This window comes from Poeciliopsis prolifica, unplaced genomic scaffold (genome assembly GCF_027474105.1).
Source record: "Poeciliopsis prolifica strain line A6 unplaced genomic scaffold, Auburn_PproV2 SCAFFOLD023, whole genome shotgun sequence".
Taxonomy (NCBI): Eukaryota; Metazoa; Chordata; class Actinopteri; order Cyprinodontiformes; family Poeciliidae; genus Poeciliopsis; species Poeciliopsis prolifica.
This window is the reverse complement of record NW_026562398.1, coordinates 5,306,469-5,325,636: the sequence shown is the minus strand read 5'-3', so window position 1 is coordinate 5,325,636 and position 19,168 is coordinate 5,306,469. Positions and strand designations below refer to the sequence as shown.

At 36.9% G+C, this 19,168-nt stretch overlaps 1 protein-coding gene across 2 annotated transcripts in view; it reads left to right on the top strand.

Moving 5' to 3' along the window:
- The window catches only part of LOC129370104 (protein kinase C and casein kinase substrate in neurons protein 1-like), a 35,924-nt gene that overhangs the window by 10,492 nt on the left and 6,264 nt on the right, over positions 1 to 19,168 (top strand). The window contains exons 1-6 of one of the 2 annotated variants that reach the window (XM_055045794.1): positions 7,474 to 7,669; positions 11,651 to 11,780; positions 15,472 to 15,628; positions 16,997 to 17,232; positions 17,455 to 17,610; positions 18,279 to 18,454. In XM_055045794.1, coding sequence (XP_054901769.1) covers positions 11,721 to 11,780; positions 15,472 to 15,628; positions 16,997 to 17,232; positions 17,455 to 17,610; positions 18,279 to 18,454 — 785 coding nt within the window. In that variant the 5' untranslated portion in view covers positions 7,474 to 7,669; positions 11,651 to 11,720. Of the gene's footprint in view, positions 1 to 7,473; positions 7,670 to 11,650; positions 11,781 to 15,471; positions 15,629 to 16,996; positions 17,233 to 17,454; positions 17,611 to 18,278; positions 18,455 to 19,168 lie in introns of those variants that run through there. The other variant, XM_055045793.1, reaches the window with a different exon arrangement.

The following is a 19,168-nucleotide window of genomic DNA, read 5'->3' as shown; positions in this document are numbered from 1 at the left end:
AATGAAGCTTGGGGAATCAGAGACTAATTCTCTAAACTTCAGCTGCTTTTTCCCACCTTCTCAGATTTGGTAAGGCCTTTGATCTATAAATTACAGCTTCACCAAAATGACAATATCACTGTCCCATCTGTACTCAGGTCAAACCTCACCATGAAGCACGACAAGTTACTAAAATCTACAAAAAGAGATTTTCTTTCAATTTCATTCATTTTTTTCCTCCATATTTTTTTCCACAAGATTTGCGAGAAAATCATTTTGAGCAAAGGCATCTAAAATCTCTTTCATATATATATATAACAGACATCCTCTGTACCACAGCAGCTTACCACAGCAGCTTACCATAGCTCAAAATGAAAATATGCAATTCCACAAAAATGTGATTCCCATTTCAGTGTTTTCATCATTAAAATGGGACCTAGTTTCCTGTGGAAAATTGTCTGTAACATGTGTAAAACATTCAACTGTTCCATCTTTGATGCACATTATTACATTTCCTTAAGCTAACTCAGTTTGTTGTAGAGTATGTTTCCTTTTCTGTTGTCATGTTACTTATGGCTTCATAGGATTTTTTTCTCCAAATTTCTTCTTCTTATCATCCACCTTCCTCCTCCATCTTACTCAATAAAGCAGAAGTATGTTGTTCCACAGCAATAACTGTGCCTGTGACATAAAGCCCTCTTAAACAGTTGCGCGTTCTCTAAGTCATGCAGTTAAAGGAACTGTTATTGCAATTGATAGATTGTAAATATAATTTTTTAAACATAGATGTCCTTGTTGCCTTTTCTTGGAGCAGTTGTTTGGATTTCATTGCGATTCGGACTTGTCCGATTTAGTACAGTCATTCATCATCCCCACAGTTTGAAACCAAATTACTTTCATCATTGTTCATGTGCCACCATGGGGTGTACTGTACATTGGTAATATTAGTACAAGGACAATAAAAAAAACACACTTTAGTAAAACCCTTCCCAAACAAACTGTTGCGATTTTCATAAGATTCTTGAGACTGCAATTTTGAGACAAGGCTAAAGCATCCTGGCAGTTTCAATGCTTTCCATTTGGTATTGAAACATAAAAATTTGGATGAATCAAAAAGAAGACAGACTGACTTTACCCTCTTTCAAACTGCTTCCACGTCCTAGACTGCACTGTATGTCCAGCCGGCTGGTGCATCAAGTAATACATGAGCGCATGTATCCTTTTTTTTTTTCATTGCTCGTGTTACAGAGCTAGTCATGTGAATCTTTATCTTCTGTACTGTGTACTTTATTTGTAAGTAGTATGCCAACTTACAAAACACATTTAGTGTCTGCTTATTGTTGATGGTGTCATCTAGTGATCATGTTAGCAGTAAGCATATGAAAATGTCTTGAAGGAGAAATGGATGATTAACGATGCCAATTATTGTCACAATTAGTTATGTACCCTCCGAGGCATAATTGTACAATACAGAGATCAAAAGATTATAATCACAGAAAGCAAAGGTAATTGTGACCTCAGTGAACATTCCTGCAGAGTATTAATATAAAACTTTCTGTTTTGTCTGTGTGTAATAATCTTTTATGCCTATTGGTCTTTGTTGTCATTTATCTTTTTGGCTGCTTCGGGGATTAAACCTTCGAAATCATAAGATTTGTAAGTTTTTTGAAGACTTTTGCTGCCAGCCAATAACTCTGTACTATAGTTATAAACAAAATGTGGGCATAGACGTGAAATCTTTCATTTGTAAAGTTTGTATACAAGGCTACTGAAACTACACCAGGTTTTTGGCCTTTTCTGTTGATCTTCAATCTAAACAAAATTTAATAGGTTCTCAAAGCCTAGTGTCTGTTAGAAGTCTAGAAGGTGAAAGAAGCATCATTACAGCAAGCATTTCAAAGAAAGAAAAAATCTTACTCACTGACAAATGAGCAAGATAACATAATAGAAACGGTTCAATTTAAACACGCATGGATGCACAATCAACATTGTACCATACATTTACATAACTATCCCAGCAAATTAATATCTTCGATACTAAGATCAAAAGTTGGAAAATCTTAAAAATTGTTACTGATTAGTATCATTGCCAATGTAATACTAATATAGTCAGGCTTAAGATGTGATTGGCAATGTATTATATGAGCATTCAAATTAATAAATAGCTGTGCTCCATTATCATTGCGGTTTTGTACCTTTATCACCATAACTGAGCATCTATTGTCAGCAGTTGTAAAAATATAAACCTTTCTTAGAGTAAGAGTTTATTTTACCACCAAAAATTCCAGTATTACAAGTTGTCTTGATAATGTTTGTTTCATTAACACTAATAAAATGGCACAAACACTCATGTAAGACTTTAAGCCTAAGTCTGCAGTTTGTTATAAGTACTTTCTAGTATAAATATCCCTATCATTTCTTGCTCTCTTTTTAATTCCATCTCTTGCTCTTTCACTTCCAGTCATATGGAGCTCAGCTAATAATGCAGCCAATCAGTATTCAAAGCAGCATCAGGCAGCTAAATGATAAAAAGGCAGAACATTTGGAGAGCAACAGAATTAACTGTTTCTTTGCCTGTTTTCTCTTCCCCTCCTTGGCTGGACAGAATATGGCTTCTATTGTTTCTGCTTCATCACTTCAGTTCATTCCTCCATCACAAGCCATGACAATATGTCTGACTCCTTCGCCTCTGTTCCACTGTGCCTCTTCCGTCCATCGCTCTCTGCCCTCCCCTCGCTGTTTTTTTTTTTTTTTTCCCCCACTTTCTTCTTCACCACACTGTCACCAGGAGGCTTGTGGCAAGAGGCTTGACAGTTACATAACCACTGCAGCAGCGCGGGGATGCTGCTTTAAATCACAGCACAGTTTGTAGGGGTGGGAGGGTTGTGTTTAAACGTGTTGCCTGTTGTGAGATTTAGGTTTTTGCTCAACAATTGTGTTTGATAATAATTTTATGGAAGCTTTCAATCAATGGTCTTTTCTGGGCAATATGTATTTTTCGCTTATCGTCTATCCTTATCAGGTTCTGTATTTTGTACACCAGTGTGACCTGAAGCTTTTTGAGTGTAGTCAATAAAGCCAATTTTACTGAAAATAATCACACAAACTGCAGCCAGTGAAAATCCTTTTCTTTGGATGTATGCTTTGGTACAGTAAAGTTACATTGTAAGCTAAGAAATGCTGTTATCGTCATTGTCTTTGTCTTCATTATCTTTATTTAGAGAGCTTGTATTTTAAGGTGTAGCTGTGTTTTAACCATGACCTACTGACACTAAGAATCGACAATAAATGCAAGTTATTCAGAATGATAGGCTAAGTGCTGTCATAAAGCATGCTCAGAAATTTAGCTCTGCCCTCTCCTTAACATTTAAACTGTTCAAAATGGCACACTAACTTTTGATTTTAATTATTCTGAGGACAAAATATAAGATTGTTTTATATGGCAGAACATCTTATCCTTTTGCCCTCAGGTGTTCACAGTGACTGTGAGAGATGTTACAAGACCTAAAGCTAGGTTGGAACAGCCTGTTCTTCCCTTTTTGAAAGCTTGGCTGAGTAAAATGGCATGTTTCAAGCTTTTGTTCTCATACTAAGCTTCCATGATTTGCTCACCTGTTATCGCCATTGCCATACTTTTCAGGATAATCAAATATTAAAACCAATATGAGATGCGACAGAGATTACTAAACACCTGATAGGCCTCATAAATAGGATTTTATTTTAGATGCTTAGAATTACCTGAAATGTCCCTAACTTTTTTATAATTTTTTGTTGCTTCTGGATCAAAGTATTCCCAGACCAAACAACTGCAACCTTGTGTCCTCCTTCCATGCTATATACAGAAGCAAAAGTACAGAGTGTACCCAATATACCACTCCTATCTGAGAAGTATTGTCTTGCTTTGAGAATCTTTATATGACTCATTGTTTATCACAGAGAAATCAAAGAACAACAGAGAGAGGATTGTCCCTGTTCATTTTATTAAATTTTTATTCTAAACATAAGGGGGATTCATAATCACTAAGAAGACAAGAGCTCTTGGGGGCCCCCTGCTGATCTCAGGGCACTAGGCAGAATCTTAGTTTTCTTTTTTCTTGTGCCAGCTCTACTCTTTACAAATCTAGAGCATGGCTTTGGAGCCATTTCCCTCTGTATCTTAGTTTTTCTCAACATATTACACTCTGGGTTGTTTCATTTGAACATTCCTCAACCTTATAATAACTGTCACCAAAAGGTTCTTTTGGTCACATGTTCAAAGCTATAATGTATGTATAATTTTCTGTCTAATGTTTTGATTTGATTATCTGACTTATTAGTGTTTATTTCTATTTTCACCTTTTGTGATGTTTAGTTGCTCAGATACTGAGGTCTGATACCAACTTTTCTTTTGAGTGTTAAGCTTCGGTCATGTTTAGATTAATTTTATTTGTAAACATTATTAGCAGTTTTTATCAGTCTTGTTAATATCCATTCATCTGTTATGTACTGACTTAATCTGTATAGAATCACCTGGATGATTAGTATGCATCTCAGAAAAAATAGTCATCACAAGGCAAAATGAAGACAACATGAATGCATGCACAGAATCCCATCTGTGGAGAGTTTATAGTGATTGACAAACATAGAGTACATGTTTTTTATGGTTACATGCATTTAAACGGATGCATTCATAGGAGAAAATGTCCAAACTGCACACACAAAGTATCTGACTGAAATTAAGAAGAAGAAAGTCATGCTAACAGCCGCACCACTCTGCAGTCCAGCTTCCAGACTAGTTTTTTTCCAATTGATGCGCAATAACTTGATTTTTGTGAAGCCACTACTTCCATCAGATATTGACATTGCACAGTCCAGTCAAAGTGTACATTAGAAGCATTAGTGGTGAACAAACATTTTTAACAGGCAGCAGGTGGCAGGCAGAGAAGACACGTCACTGATCTGTATGTTGGAGAAGAGTGTCGACATATTTTTTTACCAAAGTCCATGACAGAGGTCTTTTGGTTATTTATGTCCCCTTGTCAAGGAATCACTGTGTGTCCTGTTCTTCAGGGAGAAATGTCACTCCACAATGACTCACTCCACACCCATCTATTGATTAAAAATGGGAGCGGCATAAGACAATCCTCCATCCAACTGGAGCAATCCTTATTTTGCAGCAAAGAGAGCACTACTGGAGGCGTATAAATAGCTGAGTCATCCTCTGCTTGTCTTTTTGAAGTGATGACCCACACAGTAGCCTTCACTGGCAAAGATCATTTCTAAATATTGCAACATACAGTAGCGATATGAATGAAGTATGGATTTGCTTAGTAATTCCTCCATGATATAACACTGCATGTTATCAAATATCTCACTATTAGCTTATTTGAAATGGCATCCTGGCTCTGTGGGTTATATAAACAAAAACAAAACAAAACAAAAATAATAATAATAATGTCTTCTTTGATTATAGCAAGACTGTTCAGATTAAGGTGAGGCAGTGTGTCTCACCTGAATAAGGTGTCTATTTGAAGTTAGGAAGCAAAGTTTCAAAGGGCAGATTTCCCAGCGTGTGGGAAAAGAGTGAACCAATGATGACACCTGATTCAAGTTCACTTAAATCCAATAAAATGTCATAAAATTTTATTGGCTACTACTAAGATCTGACAGTAGCATACTTTATGTTATGCACAACAAAGCATTTCCATATAATACTAAGATACTTTATTGAAATTCTTTGTAACTCCTAGCAGTTCACAGCGTAGCACAGTTACCCTTTAAAAGCTGCAGGTTAACCAGAGAAGCTTGAGCTGGAGAAACACAGAGAAGCAGCTTGGAATGGTTTATTCCTCTGAACCCTGTTGTAGACTCTCTGTGGAGTCGCATGTCGACTCACATTTGAGTCTCCAAAGCCATACACTAATGAGCAGCGCAGAGTGCTCACAGCACTCCATACCCAGCCGATAAAAACAACACACCAAACATTCATCTCTAGTTTCCACATCTATCTGTAAATAAGGAATTTCTCCATAAGTGCTCCATAAATCTATGGACTCGGTGCACACTTGCACTGCTTCCCTGTTGGTGCATAACCAAGGGTTGTCCAGCAGTTGACTGTGAGAGATGGACAGCTGACACAATGTCCCTGGCCCTGCCTTCTTGCTCTTGTCTAAAACATCGGACACATGACCAGCTTCATGACGGCCTCAACTGTTTACAATGTGTATTCGTGTTTGCGCGCGTGAGCGTCTGTGTGCGTGTACGCGTGTGTGAGTGAAGTCTGCGCAAGGCAGTTCTGTCTCCTGGCAACATCCAGCAGCCGCCTTATTCTGCTCGGCACCAAGCATGAATCACATCTTTGTGCTGATGTGTTCAGCTGCCGTTCTGGCCCAATGGGTCTCTTTATTGCACTCAGGAACATCCTGGCTCCTTGTCCATCTCCACAACATGCCTTGAGTTTGCAGAAGCATCTCTCAGCCACACCAAATTCTCTCCCCTGTTTACTTTTTCTTTGGCAAATCTCCATCTCTCCACTTTTTTTTCAGGCAATGTCAAGGGACACCAAGCTATGTTTATCGACACAGATTTCTTCTTAAATTGACAGTGGGTAAAAAAAATGTCTACATGCCATAGTAAAAATGCCAAGTTTTGTGATGCAAAAAAGGCTAATAAGTAATTTCAACGCTTTCTCCTCTCTTCTGTAACACATATTCTGCATTATTTATCTGAGAAACAACAAAACGTATCGATTCAACATGTTGGGTGTTAACAGACTCCTTCAAAGAACAATGCTAAAATTCATTTACAGGGATTAATAGAAGTTTAACGCAGTTTTTAATCATCTCTGTTAGCAGGTTTCTAAGCGTTTACCTTTCAGTTGTGTTTAAGATGGAAAACTTAAACATTTGTTAAGTTCTCACATGTGTACATATTTTTAGATCTTCTGTTTAAAAGAACAGAAGATCAATGACAGCTGCTTTCATTGATGTTTTCTTATGAAACGTAAATTATTATTGTTTTAAATCAGCTTGCAGGTTTATCTTTTTGACTTGCTGTTGTCAAGCCAGACTGAAGACAGTTCGCTTGGTAGTGCACAGGTGCAAAGTTAGTTCATCTCACTGAAATCTTCTTACTCTAACAAGCTTACATGTTGTGTTATGCTTCCCATTCAGTTCTTTAAAGGGCTTGTGAGCATGTTAGACATTTTGACATTTGGAGTGCAAGGCATTTATTCCACCAAGATCAAAGACCAAATGCATGTTTCTGGTGAGATATGTTTCACAGTTCCATGCTTGATCCATTGCAGGTTTGGAAATCTTTTTTGAATCACTTGGTTTTCAAACGTCAAGAGAGTTATAAAATCCTATAGAAGTCCAACTCGGATGCAGTTTCATATCAAGATTTCTTGTATTGTTGCCTCAGTTGTCCCATCAGCTTCTTTGGTCCTCTTTGTGGTAAACTCCCTCCCCCCTCTAAAGCTATTCAAATGGCACACTGCAGGATTATCCCTCAGCCTCTGAGATATGCTGGTTTGGTCAGACTTAAAGTCCGCACTAGGTTTGCTTTGGCCACAGAGACTGAAACTGGGAACAAAATGATCAGATTAATTTGAATTCAAAAGGATAGAGTTGGATTGCTAATTTTTACATCGTTGAGGAAGCTGTTTGAGGATTTTATTTACTTTATTTTTTATAAAATGGAGCCAACAGTGGTGAGTACATGTAGAATAAAGGTTCAATGTGGTCAAATGCGCAAAAGTTGGATTTTAGCCGATAATGCTCCTCTGTTTTTAACATCAACACAGCCTCTGCAATCACAACAGGCTCTTAGCAGACTTAGAAGATTTAAGATTACAAAGGGGATTGCTTTGTCAGCAAGGATTTTGGATAGTGGGGGGATTGTTAGAAGGATCCAAATGTTTTTTGGGCCAGAACAGCTGTTATTTAAATATTTCATACCTGGATTAAGTGCAATGTTTTTTTTTTTACAGTTCCCATTGGACTACTAAGTCGTATTCTGTTTTTATGATGACTTCTTCACTCACCACGAAATGTCTAGGGGAATGTGAGGTATTTTCACAGTCATTGAGGTGTATTGACCTCAATAAGAGCTGAATAAACCCCTCTGTCTCTTGGGTCAGACAGCAGCCTCCCACAACAGACCAAAACTGTGACTTTTCAGTGAAGTATTTTTCTCTCGCCGTCTAGCTCAATAAGCCAAGGCCATGCTGTCCTTAAACAGGAAGCCACTTGTCTTCTCTTTACAAATTCTCAGAAACAGTAAAATGTCATTGGCAAAACTAGAAATGTCTTTTTCATTCAAGCTTTAATCAGCTTGATAATGTGTGTGGAAACATCAAAAAAGCAAGAAATATGTTCAAAATTTATTTTCCAAATATTTACATTGTGTTAACCAGCCCAGACTGTGTGAATTTTAGCCTATACAAAGCTTATATTTGGATTCAGGCTTTATGCCAGAGCCTAACCGGCTTTGATGTTAATAGGTATTGTTGTCACGAATGCTGGAGCTTATTGGATGCGTTGGCTGATGGACAAGTAGATGAACCACTGATGGTAGCCGGGATTAAGAACTGAGACTTTGCACCTTCTTAACTTTTTCGAAGCATGAGATTCTATTGCATCATTTATTTGGCAGGCACATTTGCTAGTTCTCCCTTTCCCCCTCACTGTTGGGAAACTGCAACAAAGAGTGGCAACTTGGGGCCCTTAATGTCTCCATAACAACCATTATGCACCATGTATATGTCAATCAGTTTGCTGGGATCGGTGCATTATGTCTTGCAATCACAAATGTAAACATGCAGACATCACTGAACTATGTTCAGACTTTAACTGAAATGTGCTTTGTTCAGATAAGACTAAGACTGTGTTATTTGACAACAAAGGATAACTGCTAGGCAGACAGTTTAGACTTAAATGCACAAGACTAAATTAATGCAGAAATACTGAGCGCTGGATGAACATTTTACACACTCATTTGATAACATTACTGGAAAAAAGAAAAATGAAACTCAACATCTTAGAATTTTTGTTCGATATTGTTCATATTTGAAACATTAATATGTATTTTAAGTAGCATATATTTTTCATTACAATACTAATTACGATGGTTTTAGGCCTCACGCAATGTCATTGACACATTCAGACATTAGAATTAGTAACTACCTAAGAAACAAAATTCTTAGATAGTTACTGGATTTTTTTTTACCTGCTCTCATGTTTTGATGATACACAACGTTCCTGACATTACAGGGATACAATGAGCAAAGAGTCATGTAAGCAGAACAAGAAAGAACAAAAAGAGATGAAAGAGTTTCTCAGAGAATCATAAAAATTCTTTGCTGGCATTTCCACTGTGAGCTGAACAGCACAAATTGGTTCTGATTCATACCCGGACTGTAAAACCTCAGAGTCATGAAATGCTACTGTGGTGATTTGAACTAGCTCATAGTGCACTCTTGATGATAGCCAGAGAAGAAAAGCCATGGGTGATTAGAGGCTCGCAGGCTGGTGTGAGGGCCGGTGATAGTAACCAAGGGCGTGATAAAAACACAGCTCTGCTAAATCAGTGTTCTGTGGAAACCCCCGACTGAGGTGGACTTTATTGCCCTCTCTGTCACTGCAACTTAAAACAATGAAAAATGGGTGCAAAATGTTCCCACGATGATGTTTTGAGCCTGCAAAAACACTGTACAGATTTCACAAGTTTCTGCTAAATATACTTGCCCCATTGAGATCACGTTGTTATTTCAAGCCTAATTCTTCTCACAGGGACAATTATGGTGTCATTTGTGCACAAAGGCAGTTTGGTTCAAATGAGCCAAATGTGGGGAAGCGGTTTTTGGTGTCTCACTCCAGGGATGAAGGATACTATAGGAAGGAATTTTGTATTAAAGGATAGAAAGGTTGAAGCAAAGTGGGTTGGTGCCCTGTAAAGACCTGACGCAGGTCTGGAATCTGACAAAATTTGCACGTCATCTTTAGACATCTTTAGTATTTCAGTTTTGTTTTGCACTTTAAATGTTAACCTGTATTTTATTCAGTGGAATGATAATGATTTTAGAAAGGGGTGATTATAATTATATTTATCGATAGCTTGATGACATTTTTTCTAAGTTAGAGAAATCTGTGACATGTAAAGAGGAAGTTTTAGAAAGAATTATATAATCCATTTATCATTGGCTGCACAGCTCTACAGGAGTTGGATCAGGAAAGTGAAAACATCTATTGAGAAGATTTTCCTGATGGAGTTAAAGAAAAAACTAATACCCATTTTTGAGATTTTGTCGCTTTTAGGTTTACATTTGTAATGTATCAATAAAGTCTAAGATTGAAGAAAACAGGACTTAGATCTAGACAATAAAATAAATTTTGTTAGGCAGGTGACAAACTGAAAAAAATGTCTTTAAATGTTCAAAACCTGGTACAAATTTCTCCGGTGGTTATTAATGTACAAAATAATTACTGCTGTTTGTTCTCATTTGTTAAGCATTTCCTGGTTTGTGTGTTGTCCTCATTTAATTAACAAAAATAAGACATGTAATCAACACAAGTTGATTATAATCAACTTCTACTATGAGCTGACTACAATATAAATTATATTCTAAATTATATAATTTAGAATATAATTCAACTCCACTGAATGCGACCTATTGTTTATTCTTTTTTTAATTGTAAAATTTTATTGTGCAATTTTCTTTTTCCACAAAGAAACTCTTGCTTCTGCTCATAATATTATGAACATTAAAACAATTTAGCACAGCTAATTGTTGCTAGACTGCATTTAAGATGAATACTTAAGCAAATCACATCTGGGACAGAGCCTAGTCAAAGTCCTTGTAACTTCAATTACTGTATTAATATGGAAGTTAATTTGCCTATATTAATACTTATGTTACCCTATAATCCACTGTAATTATAAGTATTTCTAGCAGGGACAGCATTAAGAAAGACTCATTATTGTCACCTACTATTCTATAAACGTAATTGTCAGGCTGCTTGTTACAGGGTAATGAATATTCCTCTGTCAGGAGAATAATATTAGTCGTGGGAGCAAAATGGATTAGGCTTCGGACAGAACTCAATGTCAATATAACAGGAAACAAGGTGGTTAGATATTGAATAAATGTCAAACACCTAAAAATAAATCACCTTAAAAGCTTAAGGAAGTAGGAGCTGATGTGAATTAACCAACTAATTAGTGATTACAATCAACAGACACAATGAGATGTATAAATAGAGTCTTGATCTTGTTTCTGTTTTCAGTACGCATCTGCAGCTCAGGGCATCTCTACTGGTTGCTGTGCATGTGTATTCTCTGTGTTTGGGGGTATTTTTCTTCCAAAAAGAAGTATGCCAAAAGATTTACAGTGGAAAGATTTTAGGTCAGAGCTAAGTGAAAGCTTCTCCCACACTCATGTCTTTTGTAGGACACACCATTATAAGATGGCCCCCAACGTTCCTCAGGGCACAGCACTGTGTGCTTGGTAGAGGAAACTATTTTTAGCAAATTATTATGACTGTCTCAAGGAGAACATCCCCACTACTACAGTGAAACTTTCATGTATAAGTCAAAATGACTACACAACCGATCCAAAGAAAACTGTTCTCCTTGATTATAATGTAGCTTTGCTCACGTTTTTAATTTTTTTTTCATTGTTGCTGTCTTCCAGTGCATGAGGAACCCAGCTCTCCTGCTGAGGACAGGTTTAGTCATTAGAGAACTTTGCCACATCCAGGAAAATGTCTGGCTCCTACGATGAATCTGCAGGCGCTGACGACACCATGGACAGCTTCTGGGAGGTAAAAGTTTGCTGCACTTTTAACCTGCAACGTTGTTTATGATCAGCAGATTCATAAATTATTATAAATTACTTTTTCATTGCCTTAAGTTATGTAATTAACAGAAATAAACCCTTCTCAATGCTTACTACCACGTTTACTACCACGGTCGCTCAGAGATTACAAAGTATGCCTGTTTGATGGGTCAATATTTACATTTTGATCTGCTACGTTATTCATTCCAGAGATTTGAGTTGGGCAAAATATTGTTAGGATTTAGTAGATATTTCTCACTATGTGCAGCTGTGCCTCATGCTTGCTGATGCTAATGACACCAGCATCATCAGAAAGCTTATTCTTCTTATATGTAATAAATTTGTTATTATAATATGGCAAGTGCACAACTCTAGTTTGAAAATAGTCAACATAACGAATGTTGCAATCTGAATATGCTTTAAAAGAGGTCCTCAAAAAACAAAGCTTTATTATGAAGTGAACAAAAGCCGCTTTGGATATAGCCTATTTTAAAATTTGTCACTTCCTGTGTCAAATAGCACATTAGCACATGCCTGCAAACTTTGAAAAAAGGTAATATTTCTCAGAAATGCCAAGCTGGGGTTAAATATTTTGATAAAAATCACAGGAGGATCTACACTGTAAACGTTTTAAAGTGAGTAAAGTGTTCAGTTCTTTCATAACTCGTACAAACAGCAACCTCAGGGGTTTCTGGCTGCTGTTTTCTTGAATGGCTTCTTGAGACTCGTTCTATAAAACAGAGCTGGTCCCTGCTGAGCCTACTTCACTACGGAAATAAATGTCTCTGTACCAGCTACATGAAAAATAAATACCTTTGGTCTCTGCTGATAGACTGTTAAATTCAACCCCAACTGTTTGAGCTTTGTCAAATTCTTTTACACACATGGGGTAGTAAAAATATACCAAAGAACTAAATGAAAAAAGAAGAATTGCTAAAGTATTACCAATATGCTTAAAAAAAGCACAAATACGCTGTTTAGTTTAAAGCTCTCTTTTCTTCATATATTCTTTAGTTATATTCATTTATTTTTTTCGCTTTTATCTAAAGGCAATTGAAGTCACAGTTTGTTAAAAGGCTATTTAAAACATTGACTTTGTTGTCCTTATGCTGTTTTTTTTTAAGTAATTTGGCTTTAGGGACATCCATTTGTGGCAAAGCTTCAACTTCCTTCTATATGTTTAGAGATGTTGCTTCCATATGGAAACATGTTTTTGACCTTTATTCCATTTATTTTGGGAAATAAAATATCCATAAGATATGATTATGGACCCTCACAGTTGGAATGGTGATATTTGGCTTGCAAACTTCTCTATTTTTCCATTAAATGCAATGAAGGCTGTTATGGCAAATGTTTCAATTTTAGCTTCATCAGAGCAAATGATCTACCTCCTAAAATTGAGATCTGTTTCCAAGCAGCTTTCATCTTGTTTTTTGAGCAGTGGCCTCTGGGGCCAACAAAGCAACGTGGTCTGTGGCTCTTTTGCTGTGCTAGAGTGGCACAATTTGCACCAAAACGTTTCTGGCTCACAATTAATCTCAAACAGTTTCCTTTGACTTTTCGTGATCTCAATTTTTTGCTTTTCATGTTTTTTTTCTCACATTTTGGAGTTTGCATCTCTGTTAACTGTGAGAGCAATACTTACTAAAGTCAGAAACTTTATTTTTGTACTTGTGTATGTATTACTTACAATGTAGGGGTGCAAGTTTGTATCATTACATTGTTGACGTCCCTTTAGGGCAACAACAAATCATCATGATGTAGATGTAATTGCAGTTCATGAAGGTGTGTGCTATGAGTTGGAAGCTAATGTTTATTGATACAGTAAATATGCTCACATTTAGCATCCTCTAAGACATGCATATGTGAAGACAGAGTATGTAATGTGTGTGTGCGTATGTGTGTGTGCATTAAACCCCCCCAAATTAGTTAGAATGAATTCTCTGGGAACAGAGGCTTCTTTGTGTCATGGCTCTTTCAGCCGCAGAGACTCAGACAAAGAGTCTCAGTCATCAGCCGCTCTGAAGCAGCCTTTCACCACATGCACCTGCATGCAGCATCTGTGCTATAGCGATGCAGACAAGTTTATCTTATGATGTATGAATGTAAATAACCAGCTTCAGCATCTGTTATTGGTCAGTGACGCTCTTGTTTGGAAACTTAACATGGCTGAGAAATTTGCTGCAAAGACTGACTCAGGTGTTTTCATGTGTAAAGTCCGGACCACCTACATGTTGTTGTTGGTGTGACTTGGCGGGCTGTCACACAGGACAAAAGTCATACGGTTTACACACCTGTCTCACAGTTTCCCTGCAGCTTTCATCTCAAACAGTAGCCAGACACAAACGCAAACTAGTGTCCAGACCAAACACAGAGCATCATTGTAGCCTGCAAGCATCTCAGACTGACTCTCTGTGAGCAGCACCTAAATGACACTATGCACTAAGTACCATCTCTAGCCTGTGCATCACACACATACACACACGCACACACAGAGAGAGAGAGAGAGAAAGAAAGAGAGAGAATATCTGTGGTATTTCTGTCTCTTCCTCGTCATCAATTCCTGAGAATCTGTCTGGCTGTATTATACCACTCAAGAGGATTAAAGCCGCCACACACACACCCACACGCCCTCATGCAGCCATGCAAACACAAGTCCTTGACATTGCATAACTCCACATGCACAGGCACGAGTAAATCCCGACCCCCTCCATTACCCTGCCTTCATCATGCACCATGAGCCCACACCCCCCTGCAGGCACGAGGAGGAGGAGCCATCCAGCAGGCTCCTACTTTTTAAGGGAGTTCCTCTTAAGGCGGCAGAACCGGAAGCCAGCTTGTACCTTTTAAGGGTTAAAATGTAAATACATACAAAGTTGATGGAAAAATTGTAACCTTTTTTTTTTTGGCTTACTTTGAAAATAAACCATTAGAAATAAAAGTAAAAACTGTTATTTTTGCCATCTTCTTACGGTTTCCTATCTAAGTCTTTTAATCTCAGTTGTGCTGTCCTTTTGGTAGCTGTTGTGAAATGGAATGGTGTGGAGCAGAGTGTTGTGTGGCGCTTACTGAACAATAGATTATCCTTAGTCTAATCAAATCTGAAAGTTTAAATTATTCTTTGAATAATTACTCAATCTCAGTCAGGCTGGATGGGTGCAGAGCATCTATTAAAATAATTTTACTCCAGGATTTGTTTGTATCTAGAAACAGGTTTCATGAGGATGTTGTGTTCAGAGTAAAGTATCATGGTTAGTTTTTCAACCAAAGTAGATGTTTTGGTTTAGACTGTTTAGATTGATAACCTAAATTCGCTTTAACATTTTTATGACTTTATCAGCTGTTTGTCAAAAATGTGAACCCGCAAAGGCTTCACGCAGACGTCCATACATGGTACTGAAACATTGCAATGAGGAGGACTTTATGTGCTAAATTGTTGACTTCTACAGAAAGTTGCTTGCACTGGATTTTATTTTGGGGTATTAGAGTACGAGAAAACATATGCAAGTCATTCAGATGGGATCTTATTTTTTATGTGAAACCTCCAGAATTTTAGCATTTTTTGTTGGTTTGTCCTGTAAAATGTAAACAAAAATGTCAGACAAAACAAAACTCAAAAAAGTTTATGAGACATAAATTATTTCTCTCTCTTTCTCTCTCTCTCTGTGTGTGCTCAGGTGGGGAACTACAAACGTGCTGTCAAAAGATTTGATGATGGCCATCGGCTCTGCAATGATCTTATGGGTTGCCTGCAAGAACGTGCCAAGATAGAAAAAGCTTATGGTGATCAGCTAACTGCCTGGTCCAAGCGATGGAGACAATTAATTGAAAAAGGTTCTGCTTTTTTATTAATGTAAACAACTACTAGGTAGGATCAGATGAGGTTCAGTTAAAAGGGGTAATATTTTAAGTACAGTTGATAATGCTTGGTGACTTTATGTCATACAAATCCTGATTAGTTGCTGTTGGATGCTAACACTAATCTGAGAGAGGCAAAGATCAAAGCGTATTTCTATGGACTTAAGCAATTCCAGGATCAAAAATGTACTTTATGCGCCTTCACAGTCTCTTCCTGCCTGCATGGAATGAGAATCTGTCCTGAAAATGATACACCCAACACCGGTCTTCCTTTGTGAAACACGTACAAAGAACAAAACATACAAAACAACAAAACATTCAGTCAAGGTAACTGCGGAACAGAAAGGTATGGCAGTGTAAAAATATCATTACTGTGAGAGGAAAGATAGTCTGTGCTAACAATGGACATAAATACACGCAAAGGCAGACAAAATTATATTAGAGTTTCAATGTAAATGAAGCAGAATGAACTTAAGAAAACTCAATGGGAGCACGACACAAACAACCAGTACTTGGAAAAAAGAAAGACACAATAGAATCAGACAAAGAGAGAAAGAAAACAAATATTACAAGGAGTGATTGTAGAAACAAAGAGCAGGGAGGTCCATAAACTTAGAGTGCTGTCGCTGGCACTGAACTGCAGCGGAAAAAGGAAGAACTGATTCTAAATTAGTTCACAGTGAGTAGAATTAAATAAAACTACATAAGTACATCAGAACAAAGTAAATAAGACCAAAAATTACCTTGCGATGTGTCCGCTGCAGGCATCTAGTGCCAGTAGTATGCTATGTTTTGTGTATCTTCAAAAATAACCAACTTTATTATTTGGTCATTTATATGATACACGAGTCATTGTGTTGATTATGTATTGTGTTGATTATGTAACAGCTGTTCACATGTGCATTAAACAGTTAAATTGTTGTAAATTGAGAAATATTTCCATTCAAGTTTATTTTCAAGATAAATTGAGATGATCATCTTTCAAAATATGACAATCTAAAAGAGCATCACTTTAAATATTTTCAGTTACATTTTCTTAAAAAGACGACATGATAAAAATGTTTCTCATAAAAAGACGACATGATAAAAATGTTTCTCATATTTAGTTGGAAAAGCCTTTGCCAAACTATTTATTCTAAATGGAGACAGCAGGAGAGCGTCTGCTGTAGATAAGACCTCCAACCTTTTAACAGAACCTCACATCAGAAATCACTAAGAAATCATTTAAAAGGACACATTTATTCATTAAATTCAATTAAATGAAGTTTGATTTGTCATATAACAGACACAATTATTCTGCTCTAAATTTTTTATTTGAAATTAATCAACTGGTGCTACTCTCAGGTCCACAGTACGGCTCTGTGGAGAGAGCCTGGCTTGCGGTTATGACAGAGGCAGAGAAAGTGAGTGAACTGCACCAAGACGTGAAAAACAACCTGCTGAATGAAGATGTTGAGAAAGTGAAGAACTGGCAGAAGGAGGCATATCATAAGCAAATGATTGGAGGCTTCAAGGAGGCCAAGGAGGCAGAGGAAGGCTTTAAAAAGGCTCAGAAACCATGGGCCAAAAAGCTCAAAGAGGTGAGGAAGTATACGGATATCTTCAGGAATCAGCTTTGCTTGTAAAAAAAGTCTTAGGCTATGTTTCATAAACGCCAAGTATTTATTTGAATGGAGTTAATTCAGCATGCAGCAGATTTACCTGGTAGTAAGTGCTAATTGCTATTGTAAGGTAAGAAGCTATTTTTTTCTTCGATGTATGTTTTGTTAAATCTTTCCCCGTTTCTGTGTGTGGACATGCAGATGGAGGCAGCTAAGAAAACGTACCATATGGCCTGCAAGGAGGAGAGGATGGCTGCAGCCCGAGAGGCCAATGGCAAGACGGAGGCTTCTGTCACACCAGACCAGCAGAAGAAACTTCATGAGAAAGTGGATAAATGCAAACAGGACATGCAAAAAGTAAAGACCTCAAAGTCTTACATTTGGTCAGACTTTTGAGTAAAAAAAATAGATGTTGCTGTGATTTTTACTTTTGTTTTCAACATATATTTTGACAGAAATATTCAAGTGCATGGAGTTTTTTGTCTCGAAAATGCTGTGAAGTAGTAGTTGCTCACTTACAGATTCCTTGTTTTTATTTTTAACATTTTCGCCCTTGAATGTTTCAGTTTAGTAAAAGCACCATCAAACAAAAATCAACTGAGTAAATACAAAATGCAATTTTCAAAAGATTTCATTTACTAACTGGAAAACATATCATTAAAAATTGTAAAGTATGCCCAAATTTGGGAAAATTTAAGAACAGATGACACAATCATTGGTAGTCAGTTTGACTCCTTTAAGCTGATTTTGCAAAAGACTTTATACTGTTGTGAAAAATTTAATTCATGTCCAAAACAGCACAAAGTTTTTGTGCAAGACCTATGACCTTTAGCCCTTTTAAGTATAACTGATCACTGCTCTTGATTGTTGTGCTAAAGATCCTCACAGAAAGAAAAAATATGTAGCTTTTACCTTTGTAACACCTCAAAACTATTGTCACATCATGTGCAATATAATTGAGTTGAATTATATGCATTAGATAAATCACTCCAGGTAATAATTATTTTTTTAAAATTCTTTCTCAGGCTAAGGAGAAGTATGAGAAGTCTTTGGAGGAGCTTAGCAAATGTACTCCTCAGTACATGGAGTGCATGGAGCAGGTGTTTGACCAGTGCCAGCAGCATGAAGTCAAGAGACTAACTTTCCTCAAGGAGGCCTTGTTGGACATAAAACGCCATCTTAACCTCACTGAGAACCAAAGGTTAGTCGAAATCAAAGAGATGAGTCACATATTTTGTATTCTTACTATACAACTAACTTAAGTTAAATTTATTCCTTTTTAGCTTTCCAACATTTTTGGAAAGTTGCTTTGGAAAGCGTCAGTAGCGCTGGCAGTAAAACAGTCTCAGAGTTGACTAACAAAAACAAACTAGCAGATGAGTTCACAATCTCAAACATGACATTAAAATCAAAAGATATTCTGGAGCTTTAATCACCACCTATTTTATTTCAGCCTGTAATTATAATTTTGATGGTAAAAATTAACACTAAATTCAAACTTTGGTTTTTTGCTTTTTTTGTTTTTTACACATTACTGAAATTGTTTGATGTCAGCCTATTCCACACTAGAAAGAATAGCTTAAATAAATCATTAAAGCCCAATATTAATATGTTAACCCTAGCTAAGTTCACAAGTGCATTTCTAAAACAAAAATCTGCAATATCCAAGAACATCCTGATAAGCACAGGTGGGACATTAAATTTGAACTACGCAGAATGTATCCATGCATTAATAATTTTGATTAAAAAAAAGAAAATCCAAGCAACAAACAAATTTTAGTTGATTACTTTGATTGGACTTGTGTCACATTCAGCACAGTTCACTTCCAGCTGATTAATTTCAACATGCGTATCGACCAGCTGTGTATTTCTCATTAGCACTCAGCCTCACAACGTTAATTAACCGAAAATTCAT